We start from the raw sequence: 21,899 nt of genomic DNA, 5'->3' as shown, positions 1-21,899 counted from the left end.
AATTTGATCTCTGGTGCCTCTGCCTTTTCTAAAACCAGCTTGAACATCAGGAAGTTCATGGTTCATGTACTACTGAAGCCTGGCTTGGACAATTTTGAGCACTACTTTACTAGCATGTGGGATAAGTGCAATTGTGTGGTAGTTTGAGCATTCTTTGGCATTGCCTTTCTTTGGGATTGGAATGAACACTGACCTTTTCCAGTCCTGTGGCCGCTGCTGAGTTTTCCAAATTTGCTGGCATATTGAGTGCAGCACTTTGACAGCATCATCTTTGAGGATTTGAAATAGCTCAACTGGAATGCCATCACCTCCACTAGCTTTGTTCATAGCGATGCTTTCCAAGGCCCACTTTACTTCACATTCCAGGATGGCTAGTCAGTAGGTGACCAATATGCTATTGGAGATCAGCGGAGAAATAACTCCAGAAAGAATGAAGGGATGGAGCCAAAGCAAAAGCAATACCCAGCTGTGGATGTGACTGGTAATAGAAGCAAGGTCCGATGCTGTAAAGAGCAATATTTCATAGGAACCTGGAATGTCAGGTCCATGAATCAAGGCAAATTGGAAATAGTCAAACAAGAGATGGCAAGAGTGAACGTCGACATTCTAGGAATCAGTGAAATAAAATGGACTAGAATGGGTGAATTTAACTGAGATGACCATTATATCTACTACTGTGGGCAGGAATCCCTCAGAAGAAATGGAGTAGCCATCATGGTCAACAAAAGAGTCTGAAATGCAGTTCTTGGATGGAAGCTCAAACATGACAGAATGATCTCTGTTCATCTCCAAGGCAAACCATTCAATATCACAGTAATCCAAGTCTATGCCCCAGCCAGTAATGCTGAAGAAGCTGAAGTTGAATGGTTTTATGAAGACCTACAAGATATTTTAGAACTAACACCCAAAAAAGATGTCCTTTTCATTATAGGGGACTGGAATGCAAAAGTAGGAAGTCAAGAAACACCTGGAATAACAGGCAAATTTGGCCTTGGAATGCAGAATGAAGCAGGGCAAAGTCTAATAGAGTTTTGCCAAGAAAATGCACTGGTCATAGCAAACACCCTCTTCCAACAACACAAGAGAAGACTCTACACATGGACATCACCAGATGGCCAACACCGAAATCAGATTGATTCTATTTTTTGCAGCCAAAAATGGAGAAGCTCTATACAGTCAACAAAAACAAGACCAGGAGCTGACTGTGGCTCAGATCATGAACTCCTTATTACCAAATTCAGACTTAAATTGAAGAAAGTAGGGAAAACTGCTAGACCATTCAGGTATGACCTAAATTAAATCCCTTATGATTATACAGTGGAAGTGAGAAATAGTTTTAAGGGCCTAGATCTGATAGATAGCCTGATGAACTATGGAATGAGGTTCATGATATTGTACAGGAGACAGGGATCAAGACCATCCCCATGGAAAAGAAATGCAAAAAAGCAAAATGGCTGTCTGGGGAGGCCTTACAAATGGCTGTGAAAAGAAGAGAGGCAAAAAGCAAAGGAGAAAAGGAAAGTTATAAGCATGTGAATGCAGAGTTCCAAAGAATAGCAAGAAGAGATAAGAAAACCTTCTTCATTATTAGTATATAGGAATGCAAGGGATTTTGTGTGTTGATTTTATATCCCGCAACTCTACTATATTCATTGATTAGCTCTAGTAATTTTCTGGTGGTGTCTTTAGGGTTTTCTATGTAGAGGATCATGTCATCTGCAGACAGTGAGAGTTTTACTTCTTCTTTTCCAATTTGGATTCCTTTTGTTTCTTTTTCTGCTCTGGTTGCTGTGGCCAAAACTTCCTGAACTATGTTGAATAGTAGTGGTGAAAGTGGGCACCCTTGTCTTATTTCTGACTTTAGGGGAAATGCTTTCAATTTTTCACCATTGAGGATTATGTTTGCTGTGGGTTTGTCATATATAGCTTCTATTATGTTGAGGTATGTTCCTTGTATTCTTGCTTTCTGGAGAGTTTTTTTTTTTTTATCATAAATGGATGTTGAATTTTGTCAAAGGCTTTCTCTTCATCTATTAAGATAATCATATGGCTTTTATTTTTCAATTTGTTAATGGGGTGAATTACATTGATTGATTTTTGGATATTGAAGAATCCTTGCATCCCTGGGATAAAGCCCACTTGGTCATGGTGTATGATCTTTTTAATGTGTTGCTGGATTCTGATTGCTAGAATTTTGTTAAGGATTTTTACATCTATGTTCATCAATGATATTGACCTGTAGTTTTCTTTTTTTGTGGCATCTTTGTCAGGTTTTGGTATTAGGGTGATGGTGGCCTCATATAATGAGTTTGGAAGTTTACCTTCCTCTGCAATTTTCTGGAAGAGTTTGAGTAGGATAGGTGTTAGCTATTCTCAAAATTTTTGGTAGAATTCAGCTGTGAAGCCATCTGGACCTGAGCTTTTGTTTGCTGGAAGATTTCTGATTACAGTTTCAATTGCCATGCTTGTGATGGGTCTGTTAAGATTTTCTATTTCTTCCTGATTCAGTTTTGGAAAGTTGTACTTTTCTAAGAATTTGTCCATTTCTTCCAAGTTGTCCATTTTATTGGCATATAATTGCTGATAGTAGTCTCTTATGATCCTTTGTATTTCTGTGTTGTCTGTTGTGATCTCTCCATTTTCATTTCTAATTGTATTGATTTGATTTTTCTCCCTTTGTTTCTTGATGAGTCTGGGTAATGGTTTGTCAATTTTATTTATCCTTTCAAAGAACCAGCTTTTTGTTTTGTTGATTTTTGCTATGGTCTCTTTTGTTTCTTTTGCATATATTTCTGCCCTTATTTTTAAGATTTCTTTCCTTCTACTAACCCTGGGGTTTTCCATTTCTTCCTTTTCTAGTTGCTTTAGGTGTAGAGTTAGGTAATTTATTTGACTTTTTTCTTGTTTCTTGAGGTATGCCTGTATTGCTATGAACTTTCCCCTTAGCACTGCTTTTATAGTGTCCCACAGGTTTTGGGTTGTTGTGTTTTCATTTTCATTTGTATCTATACATATTTTGATTTCTTTTTGATTTTTTCTATGATTTGTTGGTTATTCATAAGCGTGTTGTTCAGCCTCCATATGTTAATAGTTTTTCTCCTATAATTGAGATCTAATCTTAATGCATTATGGTCAGAAAAGATGTTTGGAATTATTTTAATTTTGTTGAATTTATCAAAGCTAGGTTTATGGCCCAGGATGTGATCTATCCTGGAGAAGGTTCTGTGAGCACCTGAGAAGAAGGTGAAATTCATTGTTTTAGGCTGAAATGTTCTATAGATATTAATTAGGTCCAACTGGTCTATTGTATCATTTAAAGTTTGTGTTTCTTCGTTAATTTTCTGTTTAGTTGATCTGTCCATAGGTGTGAGTGGGGTATTAAAGTCTCCCACTGTTACTGTGTTATTGTTAATTTCCCCTTTCATTCTTGTTAGCATTTGTCTTACATATTGTGGTGCTCCTATGTTGGGTGCATAATATTTATAATTGTTATATCTTCTTCTTGGATTGATCCTTTGATCATTATGTAGTGGCCTTCTTTGTCTCTTTTTACTGCCTTTGTTTTAAAGTCTATTTTATCTGATATGAGTATAGATACTCCTGCTTTCTTTTGGTCTCTATTTGCATGGAATATCTTTTTCCAGCCCTTCACTTTCAGTCTGTATGTGTCCTTTGCTTTGAGGTGGGTCTCTTGGCAGAAAAAGAAATTAAGGAAACAATTCCATTCACCATTGCAATGAAAAGAATAAAATACTTGGGAATATATCTACCTAAAGAAACTAAAGACCTATATATAGAAAACTATAAAACACTGATGAAAGAAATCAAATAGGACACTAATAGATGGAAAAATATTCCATGTTCATGAATCAGAAGAATCAATATAGTAGAAATGAGTATACTACCCAAAGCAATCGACAGATTCAATGAAATCCCTATCAGGCTATCAGTGGTATTTTTCACAGAGCTAGAACAAATAATTTCACAATTTGTATGGAAACACAAAAAACCTCAAATGGCCAAAGCAATCTTGAGAAAGAAAAATGGAACTGGAGGAATCAACCTGCCTGACTTCAGGCTCTATTACAAAACCACAGTCATAAAGACAGTATGGTACTGGCACAAAGACAGAAGTGTAGATCAATGGAAGAAAATAGAAAGCCCACAGATAAATCCACACACCTATGGACACCTTATCTTCGACAAAGGAGGCAAGAATATACAATAGATTAAAGACAAACTCTTTAACAAGTGGTGCTGGGAAAACTGGTCAACCACTTGCAAAAAAATGAAACGAGAACACTCTCTAACACTATACACAAAAATAAACTCAAAGTTGATTAAAGATCTAAATGTAAGACCAGAAACTAGAAAATTCCTAGAGGTGAAATAGGCAAAACACTCTCCGACATGAATCACAGCAGGATCCTCTATGATCCACCTCCCAGAATACTGGAAATAAAAGCAAAAATAAACAAATGGGATCTAATTAAACTTAAAAGCTTCTGCACAACAAAGGAAACTATAAGCAAGGTGAAAAGACAGCCTTCAGAATGGGAGAAAATAATAGCAAATGAAGCAACTGACAAACAATTAATCTCAAGAATATACAAGCAACTTATGCAGCTCAATTCCAGAAAAATAAATGACCCAGTCAAAAAATGGGCCAGAGAGCTAAATAGACATTTCTCCAAAGAAGACATATGGATGGCTAACAAACACACGAAAAGATGCTCAACATCACTTATTATCAGAGAAATGCAAATCAAAACCACAATGAGGTACCATTTCACACCAGTCAGGATGGCTGCAATCCAAAAGTCTACAAGCAATAAATGCTGGAGAGGGTGCGGAGAAAAGGGAACCCTCTTACACTGTTGGTAGGAATGCAAACTAGTACAGCCACTATGGAGAACAGTGTGGAGAATCCTTAAAAAATTGCAAATAGAACTGCCTTATGACCCAGCAATCCCACTGCTGGGCATACACACCGAGGAAACCAGAATTGAAAGAGACACGTGTACCCCAATGTTCATCACAGCACTGTGTATAATAGCCAGGACATGGAAGCAACCTAGATGTCCATCAGCAGACGAATGGATAATAAAGCTGTGGTACATATACACAATGGAGTATTACTCAGGCATTAAAAAGAATACATTTGAGTCAGTTCTAATGAGGTGGATGAAACTGGAGCTGATTATACAGAGTGAAGTAAGCCAGAAAGAAAAACACCAATACAGTACACTAATACATATATATGGAATTTAGAAAGATGGTAACGATAACCCTGTATGTGAGACAGCAAAAGAGACACAGATGTAAAGAACAGACTTTTGGAGTCTTTGGGAGAGGGAGAGGGTGGGATGATTTGGGAGAATGGCATTGAAACATGTATACTATCATGTAAGAAACAAATCACTAGTTTAGGCTTGATACAGGTTACAGGATGCTTGGGGCTGGTGCACTGGGATGACCCGGAAGATGACATGGGAAGGTGGTGGGAGAGGGGTTCAGGATTGGGAAGTAATGTAGACCTGTGGCAGATTCATGTCAATGTAAGGCAAAACCATTACAGTATTGTAAAGTAAATAAATAAATAAATAAATAAAATAAAGCAAAAAAGAAAAAGAAAATCTTCTTCAGCAATAAATGCAAAGAAATAGAGGAAAAGAACAGAATGGGAAAGACTAGAGATCTCTTCAAGAAAATTAGAGACACCAAGGGATTATTTCATGCAAAGATGGGCTCGATAAAGGACAGAAATGGTCTGGACCTAACAGAAGCAGAAGATATTAAGAAGAGGTGGCAAGAATACACAGAAGAACTGTACAAAAAGGATCTTCATGACCCAGATAATCACGAGGGTGTGATCACTCATCTAGAGCCAGACATCCTGGAATGTGAAGTCAAGTGGGCCTTAGAAAGCATCACTATGAACAAAGCTAGTGGACCTGGTGGAATTCCATTTGAGCTCTTTCAAATCCTGAAAGATGCTGCTGTGAAAGTGCTGCACTCAATATGCCAGCAAATTTGGAAAACTCAGCAGTGGCTACAAGACTGGAAAAAGTCAGTTTTCATTCCAATCCCAAGGAAAGGCAAAGCCATAGTTTGCTCAAACCACCGCACAATTGCACTCATCTCACATGCTAGTACAGTAATGCTCAAAATTCTCCGAGCCAGGCTTTACCAATACGTGAGCTGTGAACTTCCTGACGTTCAAGCTGGTTTTAGAAAAGGCAGAGGAACCAGAAATCAAGTTGCCAACATCTGCTGGATCATGGAAAAAGCAAGAGAGTTCCAGAAAATCATCTATTTCTGCTTTATTGACTATGTCAAAGCCTTTGCCTGTGTGGATCACAATAAACATTTGAAAATTCTGAAAGAGATGGGAATACCAGACCACCTGACCTGTTTCTTGAGAAATCTGTATGCAGGTCAAGAAACAACAGTTAGAACTGGGCATGGAACAACAGACTGGTTTCAAATAGGAAAAGGAGTACATCAAGGCTATATATTGTCACCCTACTTATTTAACTTACATGCAGAGTACATCATGAGAAACGCTGGACTGAAAGAAACACAAGCTGGAATGAAGATTGCTGGGAGAAATATCAATAACCTCAGATATGCAGATGACACCACCCTTATGGCAGAAATTGAAGAGGAACTAAAAAGCCTGTTAATGAAAGTGAAAGAGGAGAGTGACAAAGTTGGCTTAAAGCTCAACATTCAGAAAACGAAGATCATGGCATCTTGTCCCATCAGTTCATGGGAAATAAATGGGGAAACAGTAGAAACAGTGTCAGACTTTATTTTTCTGAGCTCCAAAATCACTGCAGATGGTGATTGCTCCATGAAATTAAAAGACGCTTACTCCTTGGAAGAAAAGTTATGACCAACCTAGATAGCATATTCAAAAGCAGAGACATTACTTTGTCGACTAAGGTCCGTCTAATCAAGGCTATGGTTTTTCCAGTGGTCATGTATGGATGTGAGAGTTGGACAGAAGGCTGAGCGCCAAAGAACTGATGCTTTTGAAATGTGGTGTTGGAGAAGACTCTTGAGAGTCCCTTGGACTGCAAAGAGATCCAACCAGTCCATTCTGAAGGAGATCAACCCTGGGATTTCTTTGGAAGGAATGATGCTGAAGTTGAAACTCCAGTACTTTGGCCACGTCATGTGAAGAATTGACTCACTGGAAAAGACTCTGATGCTGGGAGGGATTGGGGGCAGGAGGAGAAGGGGACGACAGAGAGTGAGATGGCTGGATGGCATCACCGACTCAATGGATGTGAGTCTGAGTGAACTCTGGGAGTTGGTGATGGACAGGGAGGCCTGGCGTGCTGCGATTCATGGGGTTGCAAAGAGCCGGACATGACTGAGCGACTGAACTATCCACTCCAGTATTCTTGGGCTTCCCTTGTGGCTCAGCTGGTAAAGAATCATCCAGCAATAAGGGAGACCTTGGTTCGATCCCTGGGTTGGGAAAAATCCCTGGAGAAGGAAAAGGGTATCTACATCAGTATTCTGGTCTGGAGAATTCCATGGACTGTACATGGGGTTGCAAAGAGTCGGACATGACTGTGTGACTTTCATTTTCACTTTCATGGCATCTGTTCCCATCACTTCATGGCAAATAGAACAGGAAAATGGGAAAGCAGTGACATATTTTATTTTCTTGGTTTCCAAGATCACTATTAACAGTGACTGCCGCCATGAAATTAAAAGATTCTTGCTCCTTGAAAGGAAAGCTATGACAAACCTAGACAGCATATTAAAAACCAGAGATATCATTTTGCTGACAAAGGTCCGTACAGTGAAAGCCATGGTTTTTTTCAGTAGTCTTGAACAAATGTGAGAGTTCAGTCAGAAAGAAGGTCTAGAGTTGAAGAATTAATGTGTTTGAATGATGGTGCTAGAGAAGACTCTTGGACTGCAAAAAGATCAAACCAGTCCATCCTAAAGGAAATCAATCCTGAATATTCATTAGAAGGACTGATGCGGAAGCTGAAGCTCCATTATTTTCATCACCTAATGCGAAGAGCCATCTCATTGGAAAAGACTCAGGCTGGAAAGATTGAGGATGGGAGGAGAAGGGGGCAGCAGGGGATGAGATGGTTGGATAGCATCACTGACTCAATGGACATGAGTTTGAGCAAACTCCAGGAGACAGTGAAAGATGGGGAAGCCTGGTAACTGCAGTCCATTGGGTCTCAAAGATTTGGACACATAGTGACTAAACAACAACAAAATACCCTGAGGGAAAAGTCTACTTCCGATCCTAAAGATTACACTCTAATTGGGAAATGACAAGTGAATTGATGGTTTTAGGGATAAGACATGAAGGCCAGAGCAAATAGGGCATTTACTACTATGGGAATCCTGGGAGATCACTTAGTTTTTAAGTAGGAGGTTACATAGAAGCTAAATCCTGAATATTAATTAGGACTTGGCCAGGAGTCAGTAGGAGTTTTCTGGATTGAGGAAGAAGCAGGAGGTAAGCACACTATAGTGTCAGGTGCTGGATGAAGTAGGAGGGAGAAACTAGGCTGGAAGTGAAACACCTAGCAAAGAGGCTGGGGAAGAGACAGGGAAAAGGAAAACAGTCTTTATGCTGAAATAAGCAGAGTAAGCTCTGCATATTGAAGTGCCACTTGAACAGCAGTATGGCCAGAGAACTAAAGAGATGTAAGAACAGAGGGAAAAGGTTAATTAGGAAGCACTGTGGTAATCCAGACAAAAGGTGAGGATCCCTAGGATAGGGGATTCGCTTCAAGAAGGTGAGATAGATACCAAGAAGGCAGCAGGACTGATTAGTTGTAGGAAGTGTGGCAGAAAAAGGGGTGAAGAGAGAATGCCCTCCACAGTTTTGGCTTGGAACGATCTGTGTGTAGTACTATCAACTGAACTAAGAAATGTTTTATGAACAAATGGGCCTGTGAATAAATGAGAAAGTGACTAATTTTTTTTTTTTTTTGCATGTTGGCAACATATTTGAATCAAGAATTGTATATAAACACATATAAGTGATATTTTCTTTGAAATTTCAGAGAATTACATCAGGAATTACAGATTTTATATAACTAAAAAGAACTTCATATTAATTTAAAAAATAAATTTAATGTTCAAGTGTTTAAAAAATTGCCAATATTTAAATTCTCTGCACAATTAAACTGGTCTTCCATCCCTACAACTGTACACAGATGTACATCCAATAAATGTAGATATTCTGTATATATACTGTATGTTTAACACCACTTTTAAATTTGTAAACATCTATTGTGACTATATCTATGAGTGACTACACATACACTTTTACATAACAATGATTCTAATCTTCAAAAGCCTCTTTATTTTTAGATATTTATTTTTTTCTTAATTTCATTATGTTAATTTACATTTAATTGATGAAGATTTACTAAGAGAATATTAGGGTTGACAGTTGGTATAGGTATGTAATATAAGCCAAAATGTTATGGGACTATAGAAAAACTATATTAAGAGAAAATGCAAATAAAGATCAGAAACTATACTAGAAGAGCTCAGAATCAAGAGTTTAGAAATAAAAAAGGGAAGTAATCTTAAAATTAGATCAAATAAATGGAGAATATATTTAGAAAATTGGAGTCACAAGGAAAAATAGGCTCCCCAAAAAAGAGAGACCAAGAGAACAAATGAGTTATTTATAAAGACACACCACCACTCACACATCCCAGTGAGTATCTCTTTCACCAGCAGACTGCTGATTACTGGGATAAAGGGAAGATGAAGACCATTCTCTGCCCCACGTGGACATTTCTATATGTCAATGAGCAAATATTACATTTTGTGAATGAATCAGCTACCCAATCAGAAAGTTTCCTAGACTAGCACCAATAATCACAGTAAACTTAATTAGTATAACTTCCCAATAATACATATAAATAACATTTAAACATGAGAATCTATGTAAACTTCAATAATTAACTTACCCATCTTATCCTGAATGTCTATATAAATTATTGGAAGAATAGCCAACTAAAACTTTTAGAACTGTTTTACTATTTATGATATTAGTATCTGGAACAAAAACTGAATTTCACAGGTATTAATTTCCCATAAATAACAACAAAAAATTGAAAATGCTGTGTTAAGCAAAATTAAACATGTATCTTTGATATAGGCTATTTCAAAGCATGTTGCATATACAGGAGGTACATAGGATATGAAGAAGTTCCAATTTGAAAGCAGAATCTTTTTTTTTTTAATTGGAGTATAATTGCTTTATCTTTTCTTTCTTAGACCAGTAAGGCATTAATGTTCCCTTGGAACATTGTTATTAAGACCTGTCTTTAATCTTTTTTCACAAATGTATCTAAATAGGAAACATTGTAACAAACTAGCAAACAAACATAAAAACAAACTAGTAGTTCACTATAACATGATTAGAACTTTGTTTTTTTGCAATAAAGTTATAAATTCCACCTAATAAAATTTAAATTTATATACAGTTAATGATAGTACTTGCTATAAAAGATCATTCAGGATCAAATTATGAAGTTGAAATAAAGGATATTCTTGTTATGTTGGCAAGGAAGCCCATAATTTAACTATGAAATCATGCAATTATTTAATAACAACTATATTTTTTACTTTTTATTCATTATATTAAAAGAAATAAAGCTTACTATCCCTGCTTTTGAAATTTGATTTCTAGCAATTTGTTTTTAATTATACCAATGGGTATTTCAGAGTTCTCTTCTATTTCATTTTATGATTAGTAACTTTGAACTGAGCATCTCAGTTACTCGCCAGCATGAAAAGAGACAAGTAAGCAGCTAAGTTAATTGTGGCTCGTTCATCTGGAAAACCACTATCAGACTCAATTATGCTTCTGAGTTTGTGTGGTGCAGTACCTGGACATCTATACAGCTTTCTTGCCTGTGCAATATCTCCTTTGCTTAAGCGGGTTCGCTGACCAATTGCTGGACGAATGCCATTATCATCGCGTGAGGGGAGAATGGTATCCAGAAACATCCCCCTGAAAAAAAATCAGAAACAAGTCACACATAAGTCATCAAATTAAGACACATATATTCCTTACAAATATTTTTTTTTTTCAAACTCAAACCAAGCAAAGGAGAAATATGTCAGTGTTTAGATTTAAACTGTGTGTCAGTCTTTCAAAATACTTTCATCAAAGTAGAAAAAAATCGTGTGCTAAATGTGTATGGTGAACTTGGACTGGTGATCTATTTCACATATGGCAATAAACATGTTTCAGTGCTATTCTCTCAAATTATCCCTCCCTACCTTCTCCCACAGAGCCCAAAAGTCTGTTCTTTACATCTCTGTCTTTTTTGATGTCTTGCATGTAGGGTCATCATTACCACCTTTCCAAATTCCATATATATGCATTAAAATACTGTATTGGTGTTTTTCCTTCTGACTTACTTCACTCTGTATAAGCCGGTGCACTGGGATGACCCTGAGGAATGGGATGGGGAGGGAGGTGGGAGAGGGGTTCAGGATGGGGGACACACGTACACCCATGGCTGACTCATGTCAATGTATGGCAAAAACCACCACAATATTGTAAAGTAATTAGCCTCCCATTAAAATAAATTAATTTAAAAAATATATATGGTGAGTATAAAGTTAGTGGTGGCATTCAGATTTTCCTTAGAAAAAGTACTTATTTTTTTCAAAATCTAAAATTCATTTTTAAAATTTATTTTTAATTGGAGAATAATTACTTTATGATACTGTGTTGGTTTCTGCCATATATCAACATGAATTAGCCATACCCATTCTTGACTCTCCCTCCCACTTCCCACCCCGTCCTACACCTCTAGGTTGTCACAGAGAATTAGATTTCAGTTCTGCGTGTCATAAAGCAAATTCCCATTATTTTACATATGGTAATATATATATTTCAAAGCTACTTTCTCAATTTTGCCACCCTCTCCTTCCCTCAGTGTCTACAATCTGTTCTTTATGTCTTCATCTCCCTTGCTGTGCTGCAAATAGGTTCATCAGTATCATCCTTTCTAGACTACATATATATGCTTTAATATACGATACTTGTCTAACTTACTTCATTACTTCACTTTGTATAATAAGCTCTACTATTATAATAGGCTCTATAATGAGGCTCCATTGCATTAGATCTGACTCAAATGCACTAGTTTTATAGGTGAGTAATATTCCACTGTACCACAACTTCTTTATCCATTCATCTGTAGATAGACATCTATGTTGCAGCCATATCCCACCTATTGTAAATAGTGCTGTGATGAACACTGGGATTCATGTGTCTTTTTCAAGTATTTTTTCCTTAGTATATGCCCAGCAGTGAGATTGTTAGGTCGTATGGTAGACTTATTCCTAGTTTTTTTTTTTAAGGAATCTCCATGTGGTTCTCCATAGTGGCTGGATCAATTTACATTCCCATCAACAGTGCAAGAGAGTTCCCTTTTCTCCACAACCTTTCTAACATTTATTGTTTGTAGATGTTTTTGATGATGGTTATTCTGACCAGTGTGAGATGATACTTCATTGTAGTTCTGATTTGCATTTCTCTAATAATGAGGGATGTTGAGCATCATCTTTTCATGTGTTTATTAGCCATCTGCATGTCTTTTTTGGAGAAATGTCCACTTTTTGATTGGTTTGTTTGTTTTTCTGGTTTTGAGCTGCATGAATAGGTTGCATATTTTAGAGACTAATCATTTGTCAGTTGTTTCATTTGCTATTATTTTCTCAAATTGAGGATTGTCTTTTCACCCTATTTACTGTTACCTTCGCTGTGGAAAAGCATTTAGCTTAATTAGGTCTCATTTATTTATTTTTGTTTTTACTTCCATTACTCTAGGAGGTGGGTCAGAGAGGATCTTGCTGTGATTTATGTTAAAGTGTGTTCTGCCTATGTTTTCTTCTAAGAGTTTTATAGACTTTGGTTTTATATTTAGACCTTTAATCCATTTTGAGTTTATTTTTGTTAGGAAATGTTCTAATTTCATTCTTTTACATGTAGCTGTCTAGTTTTCCCAGCACCATGTGTTGAAGAGACTATCTTTTCTCCATCATATGTTCTTGCCTCCTTTGTTAAAGATAAGGTGCCTATAGCTGTGTGTGTTTGTCTATGGGCTTTCTACCTTTTCCATTGTTCTATATTTCTGTTTTTGTGCCAATACCATATTATCTTGGTGACTATAGCTTTGTAGTATATTCTGAAGTTGGGAAGGTTGATTCCATTTTTCTTTCTCAAGAATGATCTGGCTATATGGGGTCTTTTGTGTTTCCATACAAATTGTGAAATTTTTTGGTCTAGTTCTGTGTAATATACTAAAGGTAGTTTGATAAGGATTGCATTGAATCTGTAGATTGCTTTGGGTAATATAGTCATTTTCACAATATTGATTCTTCCAATCCAAGAACACGGTATATCTCTCTACCTGTTTGTGTCATCTTTGATTTCTTTCATTAGTGTCTTATAGTTTTCTGCATATAGGTCTTTTGTCTCTTTAGCTAGGTTTATTCCTAGATATTTTATCCTTTTTGTTGCAAATGTGAATATAGCAATGATTTCTTGGATATGATACCCAAAGCATAGGATTGCATTTTTAATTAAAAGGCTTGTGCATAGCAAAGCAATCAAAAGAATGAAAAGGAGATAAAATGTTTCCAACATATATATATATATATATATATATATATATATATATACATACATCAGTTCAGTTCAGTCACTCAGTTGTGTCTGACTATTTGCAATCACATGGACTGCAGCATGCCAGGTTTCCCTGTCCATCACCAATTCCTAGAGTTTATTCAAACTCATGCCCATTGAGTCAGTGATGCCATCCAACCATCTCTATATATCCATATGTATATATATATGGATATACGGATATATATGTATAATAAGAGACCAGAATACACAAAGAAATCCTACAACTCAACAACAGAAAAATGAAGTAATATGATGAAAAAAATAGGCAGAAGATTTGAATATATATTTTTCAAAGATGATTTACAAATTGTCAAGCATAGAAAAATATTCTCAACATGACTAATCATGCAAATCAAAACCATAATGAAACATTATTTCATACCCATTAGGATGGTTACTATCAAAACTTGAAAAAATGGAAAAGAAAACATGTTGGTGAGGATATGGAGAAATTGGAACACTCATACCCTGTTGATAGGTTTGCAAAATAGTGCAGCGTCTATGAAAAAATGGATTGAGGTTCTTCAAAAAACAATCATAGAACTACCATACATTCCAGCAATCTCACTTCTTTTTATATATCCAAAAGAAAGGAAAACAGGCTCTTGAAGAGATATTCACATACACATGTTCATGGTAGCACTATTCACAGTAGCCAAGAGGTGAAAGCAACTCAGATATCCATGAACAAATGAATGAATAAACAAAGAGTCATTATATATCCAAAGGAGTATTATTCAGCCTGAAAATGGAAGGAAATTTTGCTGCATGCTACAACATAGATGAACCTTAAGGATTTTATGCTAGGTAGAAAAAAACAACAGTCACAGAATGATAAATATTGTGTAATTTTACTTGGTACCTAAACTAGCCAAATTCACAGAAGCAGAAAGTAGAAAAGTGGTTATCAGAGGTTGGGGTAGGGGTGGGGAGAGTGGAGAGTTTAATGAATGGGTATAGGGTTTCAGGTTTGCAAGATGAAAAGTTTCTGGAGATCTGTTTCCTAACAATGTGAATGTACTTAATACTATTAAATTGTACATTTAAAAATAGATAATATGGTACATTTGATATTGTGTGTGTTAGTCACTCAGTTGTGTCCGAACCTTTGTGACCCCATGGACTGTAGCCCACCAGGCTCCTTTTTCCATGGGATTCTCCAGGCAAGAATACTGGAGTAGGTTGCCATTGATATTGAGATTTCTTTATTATAATAAAAAAACTTTCAAATACTTTGAAGGTGGTGCCTGAGAACTGTGCCAAATATTTCCTCTCCTATAATTTTTATTTCAATGTATGCATGAGTTAATAACCATTTTCTTTAAAATCAGAAAAAAAAAATATGTGAATTGGATCAATTCTTCTTACAGATACGTACAGTTTCTTTCAGTATAGTAATATAAGTTTATTTAGGAAAAGTGAATACTCAAATTTTGAAACAATAAGAACACTTGATATGTCAAGGCTAGTTGTCATGCAACACCAAGGTAGGTTTAGGGGGTGACAAACTGCATGAATCTTGTGGTTTATGGAAAAGCAATCATTTACAGACATAAAAGGAGTACAGAATAAGGGAAAATGTGTGTTTCAGATTGAAATATTGCCTTTAAACATAAACATTCATGAGTTGTGAAATGCACATAGTGATAAAAAAGAATGAGTGGAATGGACATATGAGTGTAAAATGGGTATAAAATGGGAAAAAAGAGATGACTTAAACAGTTTCGTATTACTTACCTGGAAACTATTGCCTTGATGATAACTTCTTTAGAGTGAAATAGATCAAAACTCAAATTTATTACACTCTTAAAATTAGCATTCAGTCACTAACAAAATAATTCTAAGATTAGTAAATGGCAGAATTCTAAATTATATGAAGCAAAATATCTTTCTAAAATGTTTTCTGATAATTATTTTACTATAGCTGTTTTCAAGTACAATTAGTACTTGAGCAACAGAAAATATACAATAAAAACACAAGCCACAGAAAGAGAATAACATTTCAGCACAACAACTGAGTTCTGTATTTGAAATGCCTAATTTCTATTAATAGTGCTTGCCAATTTAACATGCTGATTGGTTTGGTAATCATTTCAATTGAACTTTTGTATGATCAGTAATATTAAATAATTTAAATAATTCATACCATTTAAATTTTTACTCTGAATATATTTTGATAAGAAATGTGTTTTTAAAATCTTAAATGCCTGGTGTTGGCTATCAACACCAAGCAAGTATTTTTTGTACTCTACAGCAGCAATATTTAAAAGTGGTTCTAGTTCTATGCTAAACCTATTTCGTGAGGAGCCACACAGAGGAAAGGAATTAAAAGTCAAGAGGTATAACCTGAGACTCCAACCTTGAGAAGGTGTTCCTAGCATAATGCATGATGCTGTCAAAATCATAGCTTTCTCCGAGCGAGTTCACTTCCCCAGGCTCCATCTTCAGAAAATTGTACTCTTGACCTAAGAATCAGGCACAGGAAACATTTCAGAAACTTCTTAACAGACAGAAAGGAAACAGAAGAACCCTCCCAGTCCTCTAACTCCTCTCTACCGAAAGCTGATCACTGATCTTCATGACGTTGCATTTACACACAAACACCCAAGTACACGCAAAAGAGGACAACCAGCGCCACTATGTGCACTTGAATATCAGCCTGAAAGAATATTAGTGAATTTCACACTGTTCATGCAGTTCTCAAGGCAAGAATACTGAAGAGGTTTGCCATTCCCTTCTCTAGTGGACCATGTTTTGACTATGCCAAAGCCTTTGATTATGTGGATCACAACAAACTGTGGAAAATTCTTCAAGAGATGGGAATACCAGACAACCTTACTTGCTTCCTGAGAAATCTGTATGCAGGTCAAGAAGCACCAGTTAGAACCAGATGTGGAACAACAGACTGGTTCCAAGTCGGGAAAGGAGTATCTTAAGGTGTAAATTGTCACCCTGCTTATATAACTTATATGCAGAGTACATCATGTGAAATGCCAGGATAGATAGCACAAGCTGGAATCAAGACTGCCAGGAAAAAATATCATTAACCTCAGATATACAGGTGACACCACCCTTATGGCAGAAAGTGAAGAACTAAAGGGCTTCTTAAAGAAAGTGAAGAGGAGAGTGAAAAAGTTGGCTTAAAACTCAACATTCCAAAAACTAAGATCATGGCAACTGGTGCCATCACTTCATGGCAAATAGTTGGGGAAAAAGTGGAAAAAGTGAGGGACTGTTTTTTCTGGGCTCCAAAATCACTGCAGATGGTGATCTCAGCCATGAAATTAAAAGACACTTACTCCTTGGAAGAAAAGCTGTGACCAACCTAGACAGCACATTAAAAAGCAAAGACATTACTTGGACACAAAGGTTCGTCTAGGCAAAGCTATGGTGTTTGCGGTAGTCATGTATGGATGTGAGAGTTGGACTATAAAGAAAGCTGAGCACCAAAGAATTGCTGCTTTTAAACTGTGATGTTGGAGAAGACTCTTGAGAGTCCCTTGGACTGCAAGGAGGTCAAGCCAGGAAATCAGTTCAGTCCTGATTATTCATCGGAAAGACTGAGGCTGAAACTGAAACTCCAATACTTTGGCCACCTGATGTGAAGAACTGACTCATTGGAAAAGACCCTGATGCTGGGAAAGATTGAAGGCAGGAGGAGAAGGGGACAACAGAAGATGAGATGGTTGGATGGTATCACTGACTCAATGGACATGAGTTTGAGCAAGCTCCGGGAGTTGGTGATCAACCTGGAAGCCTGGCATGCTGCAGTCCATGGGGTCACAAAGAGTCAGACATGACTGAGCCACTGAACTGAACTGAATAAGTTAATTTTGTCAAAAAGGTAGATTACCAAAAGCATACTTTGGATTTTTCTTTGTATACCCTTTCACTTTCTCTTAATATTGTTTTCTTAAAAATGACTACATTTTTTTTGCAGTATTGTGATTATAAAAGCTACGCTTTTTACCAAATGAGTTTCCCACTCTCTCTTATGACTCTATTGGCCTAGACAAATAAATCTTCCTACTTGTATTAGATGATTCCTATGAAACAATGGGAAATATTATATGTTGTATATACACACATTTCAAGTGTTTGCTATGTGACTTTGTCACTAACGAAATATCAACAGAACGTTTCACTCAAAGCTGAAACAAGATTTTCTTTGATGAAAAGGAAGCTCTAATCAGAAGGCTTTTTAGAAGAATATGCTTCAGGATTTAATTTTTCTTTTTTTACTTTTCATGACTGCCATTTTAACTTATGGACATCTTCACATTAATAGATTTCTCAACTGCCTCTTTGTATCTGTATTATAATATGAACAGTGTGAAATTCAATTATTTCTTGAAATCTGAAAAGAACATAGTATTAAATGTGTAGACCTACATTAGTGGTTCCAGAAATGTTTCCTCAGATAGAGTTTAGGTTTCACTAATTCATTTTTCACAATTTCAGCACCCAAAGAAGGCTGTTTTTATGGCTCAGTCTGAAACATGTAAATGTAAAGTTGAGGTATTATGATTCCAAATTCAAGGTTAGAGTTCAGAACAGAACTATTACAATGTTTATGCAAGTATTTAAATTGTATTCCAATTGTTATATTATTACTAAATCTGAAAATATCACATTAAAAAGTTTCCCAAAAGCTAATAAAGAAACTGAGTGATGTACAGAGCATAAGATCTTTCATACGGGTGATGAGAAGACTGACATACTCAGTCCAGTTCAGTCGCTCAGTCCTGTCCAACTCTGTGACCCCATGGACTGCAGCACACCAGGCTTCCCTGCCCATCACAAACTCCTGGAGCTTACTCAAACTCGTCCATAGAGTCAGTGATGCCATCCAACCATCCCATCCTCTGTCATCACCTTCTCCTACCTTCAATCTTTCCCAGCATCAGGGTCTTTCCAATGAGTTAGTTCTTTGCATCAGGTGGCCAAAATATTGGAGTTTCAGCTTTAGCATCAGTCTTTCCAATGGATATTCAGGACTGATTTCTTTTAGGATAGATTAGTTCGATCTCCTTGCAGTCCAAAGGACGCTCAAGAGTTTTCTCCAACATCACAGTTCAAAAGCATCAGTTACTCTGTGCTAAGCTTTCTTTATAGTTCAACTCTCACATCCATGCATGACTACTGGAAAAACCATAGCCTTGACTAGACGGACCTTTGTCAGCAAAGTGATGTCTCTGCTTTTTAATGTGCTGTCTAGGTTGGTCACAGCTTTTCTTCCAAGGAGAAAGCATCTTTTAATTTCATGGCTGCAGTCACCATTTGCAGTGATTTTGGAGCCCCCCCAAATCACTTAGGCATTGAAGATGAAACAATCAGCCTTAAGTTGTAGAACCTGTAGCCCAGAGTAAAGTGTTTTGTGCTTAGTCACTTCAGTCATGTCCAATTCTCTCTGACCCTATGGACCATGGTCTGCCAGGCTCCTCTGTACATGGGATTCTCCAGGCAAGAATACTGGAGTTGGTTGCCATTTCCTTCTCTAAAAGTGTTTTAGTTCACCTTTACAATGAATTCACACATTAAATAGTTTTCAGTGAACTAACAGACCAAATAATGAGATACATGTTCCAGAAATCTCTGTGGCTATTATTACTCTTCTCAGGAAATAATTTACATTGTCTTTAACCTGACAGAAGCAAGTGTTATAACTCTACCCTTCATTAAAAAATAGTAAGTATATTTTAGTATATCCAATTCTAAGTATGATGTTTATAAAGCTATGGAGCTGATTTTATTAATTTTAACCTGTAATCTACTGGATATGTCAACTTTCAAGCACAATGTGTGAATATACTCCTTAAGTAAAGCAAAATGTTTCATGAAAATTTCTGAAAGTGGAACATGAAGCAACTTTGGTAATACCTTCTGAAGCATATAATTGAGCATTTACCACATATATGACATAATGGCTAAAAAGAACACAGCCATATATGGACTCTGTAAAGAAAATTAGACTTATTTTATGAAAGAAGGGAAAAGAAAATCAGAGATACAGAGCACCAGCAAAACTCATCCTAAACATTTTTTTTTTTTTTTAATGAAAAGCCTCATTCTTGAAGGCCTGTTGTAAAATGGCTTAAAACTAATCTAAAAGTAATCCAGTCCTTGTACAAAATTGGCTCCTATCATACATAGCGACTAATTTTGCATATGAATGCAAAGCTAAAGTTGACAGTTACTAGACATTGCCCTAGAATAACACTTGATCTTAAGTTTCTGAGTAAGACACAGATCTGTTTAAAGTTATTCTCCAACATGAATTCTTTCATATTAGAATTACAATCAGCCTTCAGTATCTGATAAGATTGGTTCTAGGAACCTCTTGGATACCAAAATTTGGGGATGCTTAAGTCGTTTATATAAAATGGTTTAGTACAATGAATAAGTTTCGATTCAAAGGTTGGTTGAATCTATGGATGCAAAACCCTACAAATACAGAGGGCCAAGGGTTCATACATACAAATTATTGTAAGTGAATGAGAAAAGTGAGAATAGTCATATGCTGAGAATATTGTTGAATCCAAAAAGGGGTGACAAAATGTGCACAGAGTTCCAAATACTCAGAACATCTCACTAAATAAATTACTCTTTTCCATTAACCTGAATAGTGACTCAACAACAACAAAAAAGAAAAACCATAATTAGTTTAGTACTATGTTAAGTATTATATATTTATATGCTTTTTATACATTTCTTGCTTGTTGTAGGTATGTAAATTTATGTTGAATCAGAGTCCTAATTTTAAGAGCGAGAAACATTCTTGAAAGTTACTTTCTTTATAAGTTATTTTGTCAACATAATAGAGGAAACTTAATAACTGTAGTTAATAGAAAACTTTTTCTCATTTAATTGGTAGTTGGAGTAATCATCAGAAATACTATTTCCTCTTTGTCTCCCAGTGATAAAAAAAAAAAGTATTAGATGAACGTTGATAGCTTCTGAGGAGTTAAAGAGTCTTCTCTATTGAGAGTAGAGATTTTATTTACTTCTCTTTCAACACTACAGAATACTTCTTTTTCTTGAAATGATCTCTTCCCTGTAACATTACACTAATTGATTTTTCTCCTACCCCTTAGACCAAGCTTAATCTTTTGAGAGATTTTCTCAAACTGAACTTACATGGTGGTATTCCCCATATTCTACCTGAAATCTTATTTCCTTCTTTCTCCAACATTTTCCTAAACAGTCAAATCCTGTATCAAATTCCTTTCTAGATGTGTCCTAAAGTCTAGATTTGGCTTTCCTTTGTCTGCTAAATATCTCTACTTCAATTATCTAAAGGCTTCTCAAACTCAAACATTTGCTAAATGAAATTATTATTTGTCGTTTCCCTCTTAAAAGTATGTTGCTTTTTGTTTTATCCATATTTCTTAGCTTACTTCATTTGATGGTGCCACCACTCACCCTGTTGCCTAAAAAATAAAACTTTGAAGATTTTCCTTCACATCCCTCATATAGCACTTCTCTTAAAATATTTTTGAAATATTATTTCCTCATCTTCTTGGTCTACACCACCCTAACTGAGGACTCAGTCACCTCTTATAGACTACTCATTTAAGCTTCTAATAGGTTCATTCTCCCTACTCCCATATCCCCATTCTCAGTTAATAATCCCTATAAGCTGAAAGAAATCTCTTTCTATTTCTTTTAAATCTGAACTTGTTCTGCTTTCAATCCTTTGATTATTCTCCAGTAGCTAGAGGATAAAATCTCTAGGATAAAAGCCAGGATAAATTTCCTGGCTTCTTATAGAAAATCCCTATGATCTAATCCCCTTTGGTAATTACCAACTAATCTCCCACTTGTAACTTACCATGCAGCCCTATGAGCAGATGAAAATAATCTAATTATCTGTAATTGTAGCTTTGATCATGATCCTTTTTCTTTTCTTTTTTTTTTTCAGTTAGATATACCATCACTCTTTTCTGCACTTAGAAACCCTTTACTTCTAAATTTCAGTTCTTTTGTGACATCTCCCGACTTGCTAAAGCACATTTTGTCACACCTTGTTTGGACTGACAGTATTCTCAGCATATGACTATTCTCATTTTCTCACTTGTTTAGAATGTTTGTATATATATAGACATAGCTACACTAAGCTCTGTAATTTTCATGAAGTATCTCCAATATCTAATAATGCCTCAATACAAATATGTTGTGAGTG

General features: G+C 36.1%; 1 protein-coding gene across 1 annotated transcript in view; it reads right to left on the bottom strand.

Moving 5' to 3' along the window:
* The window catches only part of TLL1 (tolloid like 1), a 325,786-nt gene that overhangs the window by 124,390 nt on the left and 179,497 nt on the right, over positions 1–21,899 (bottom strand). The window contains exons 7-8 of the mRNA XM_052654737.1: positions 16,077–16,182; positions 10,899–11,023 (exon numbers count right to left, since the gene is read on the bottom strand). Coding sequence (XP_052510697.1) covers positions 10,899–11,023; positions 16,077–16,182 — 231 coding nt within the window. The remainder of the gene's footprint in view (positions 1–10,898; positions 11,024–16,076; positions 16,183–21,899) is intronic.

The sequence above is a fragment of the Budorcas taxicolor genome, chromosome 17 (genome assembly GCF_023091745.1).
Source record: "Budorcas taxicolor isolate Tak-1 chromosome 17, Takin1.1, whole genome shotgun sequence".
Lineage (NCBI taxonomy): Eukaryota > Metazoa > Chordata > Mammalia > Artiodactyla > Bovidae > Budorcas > Budorcas taxicolor.
This window is presented reverse-complemented; position numbering and strand designations above follow the sequence as displayed.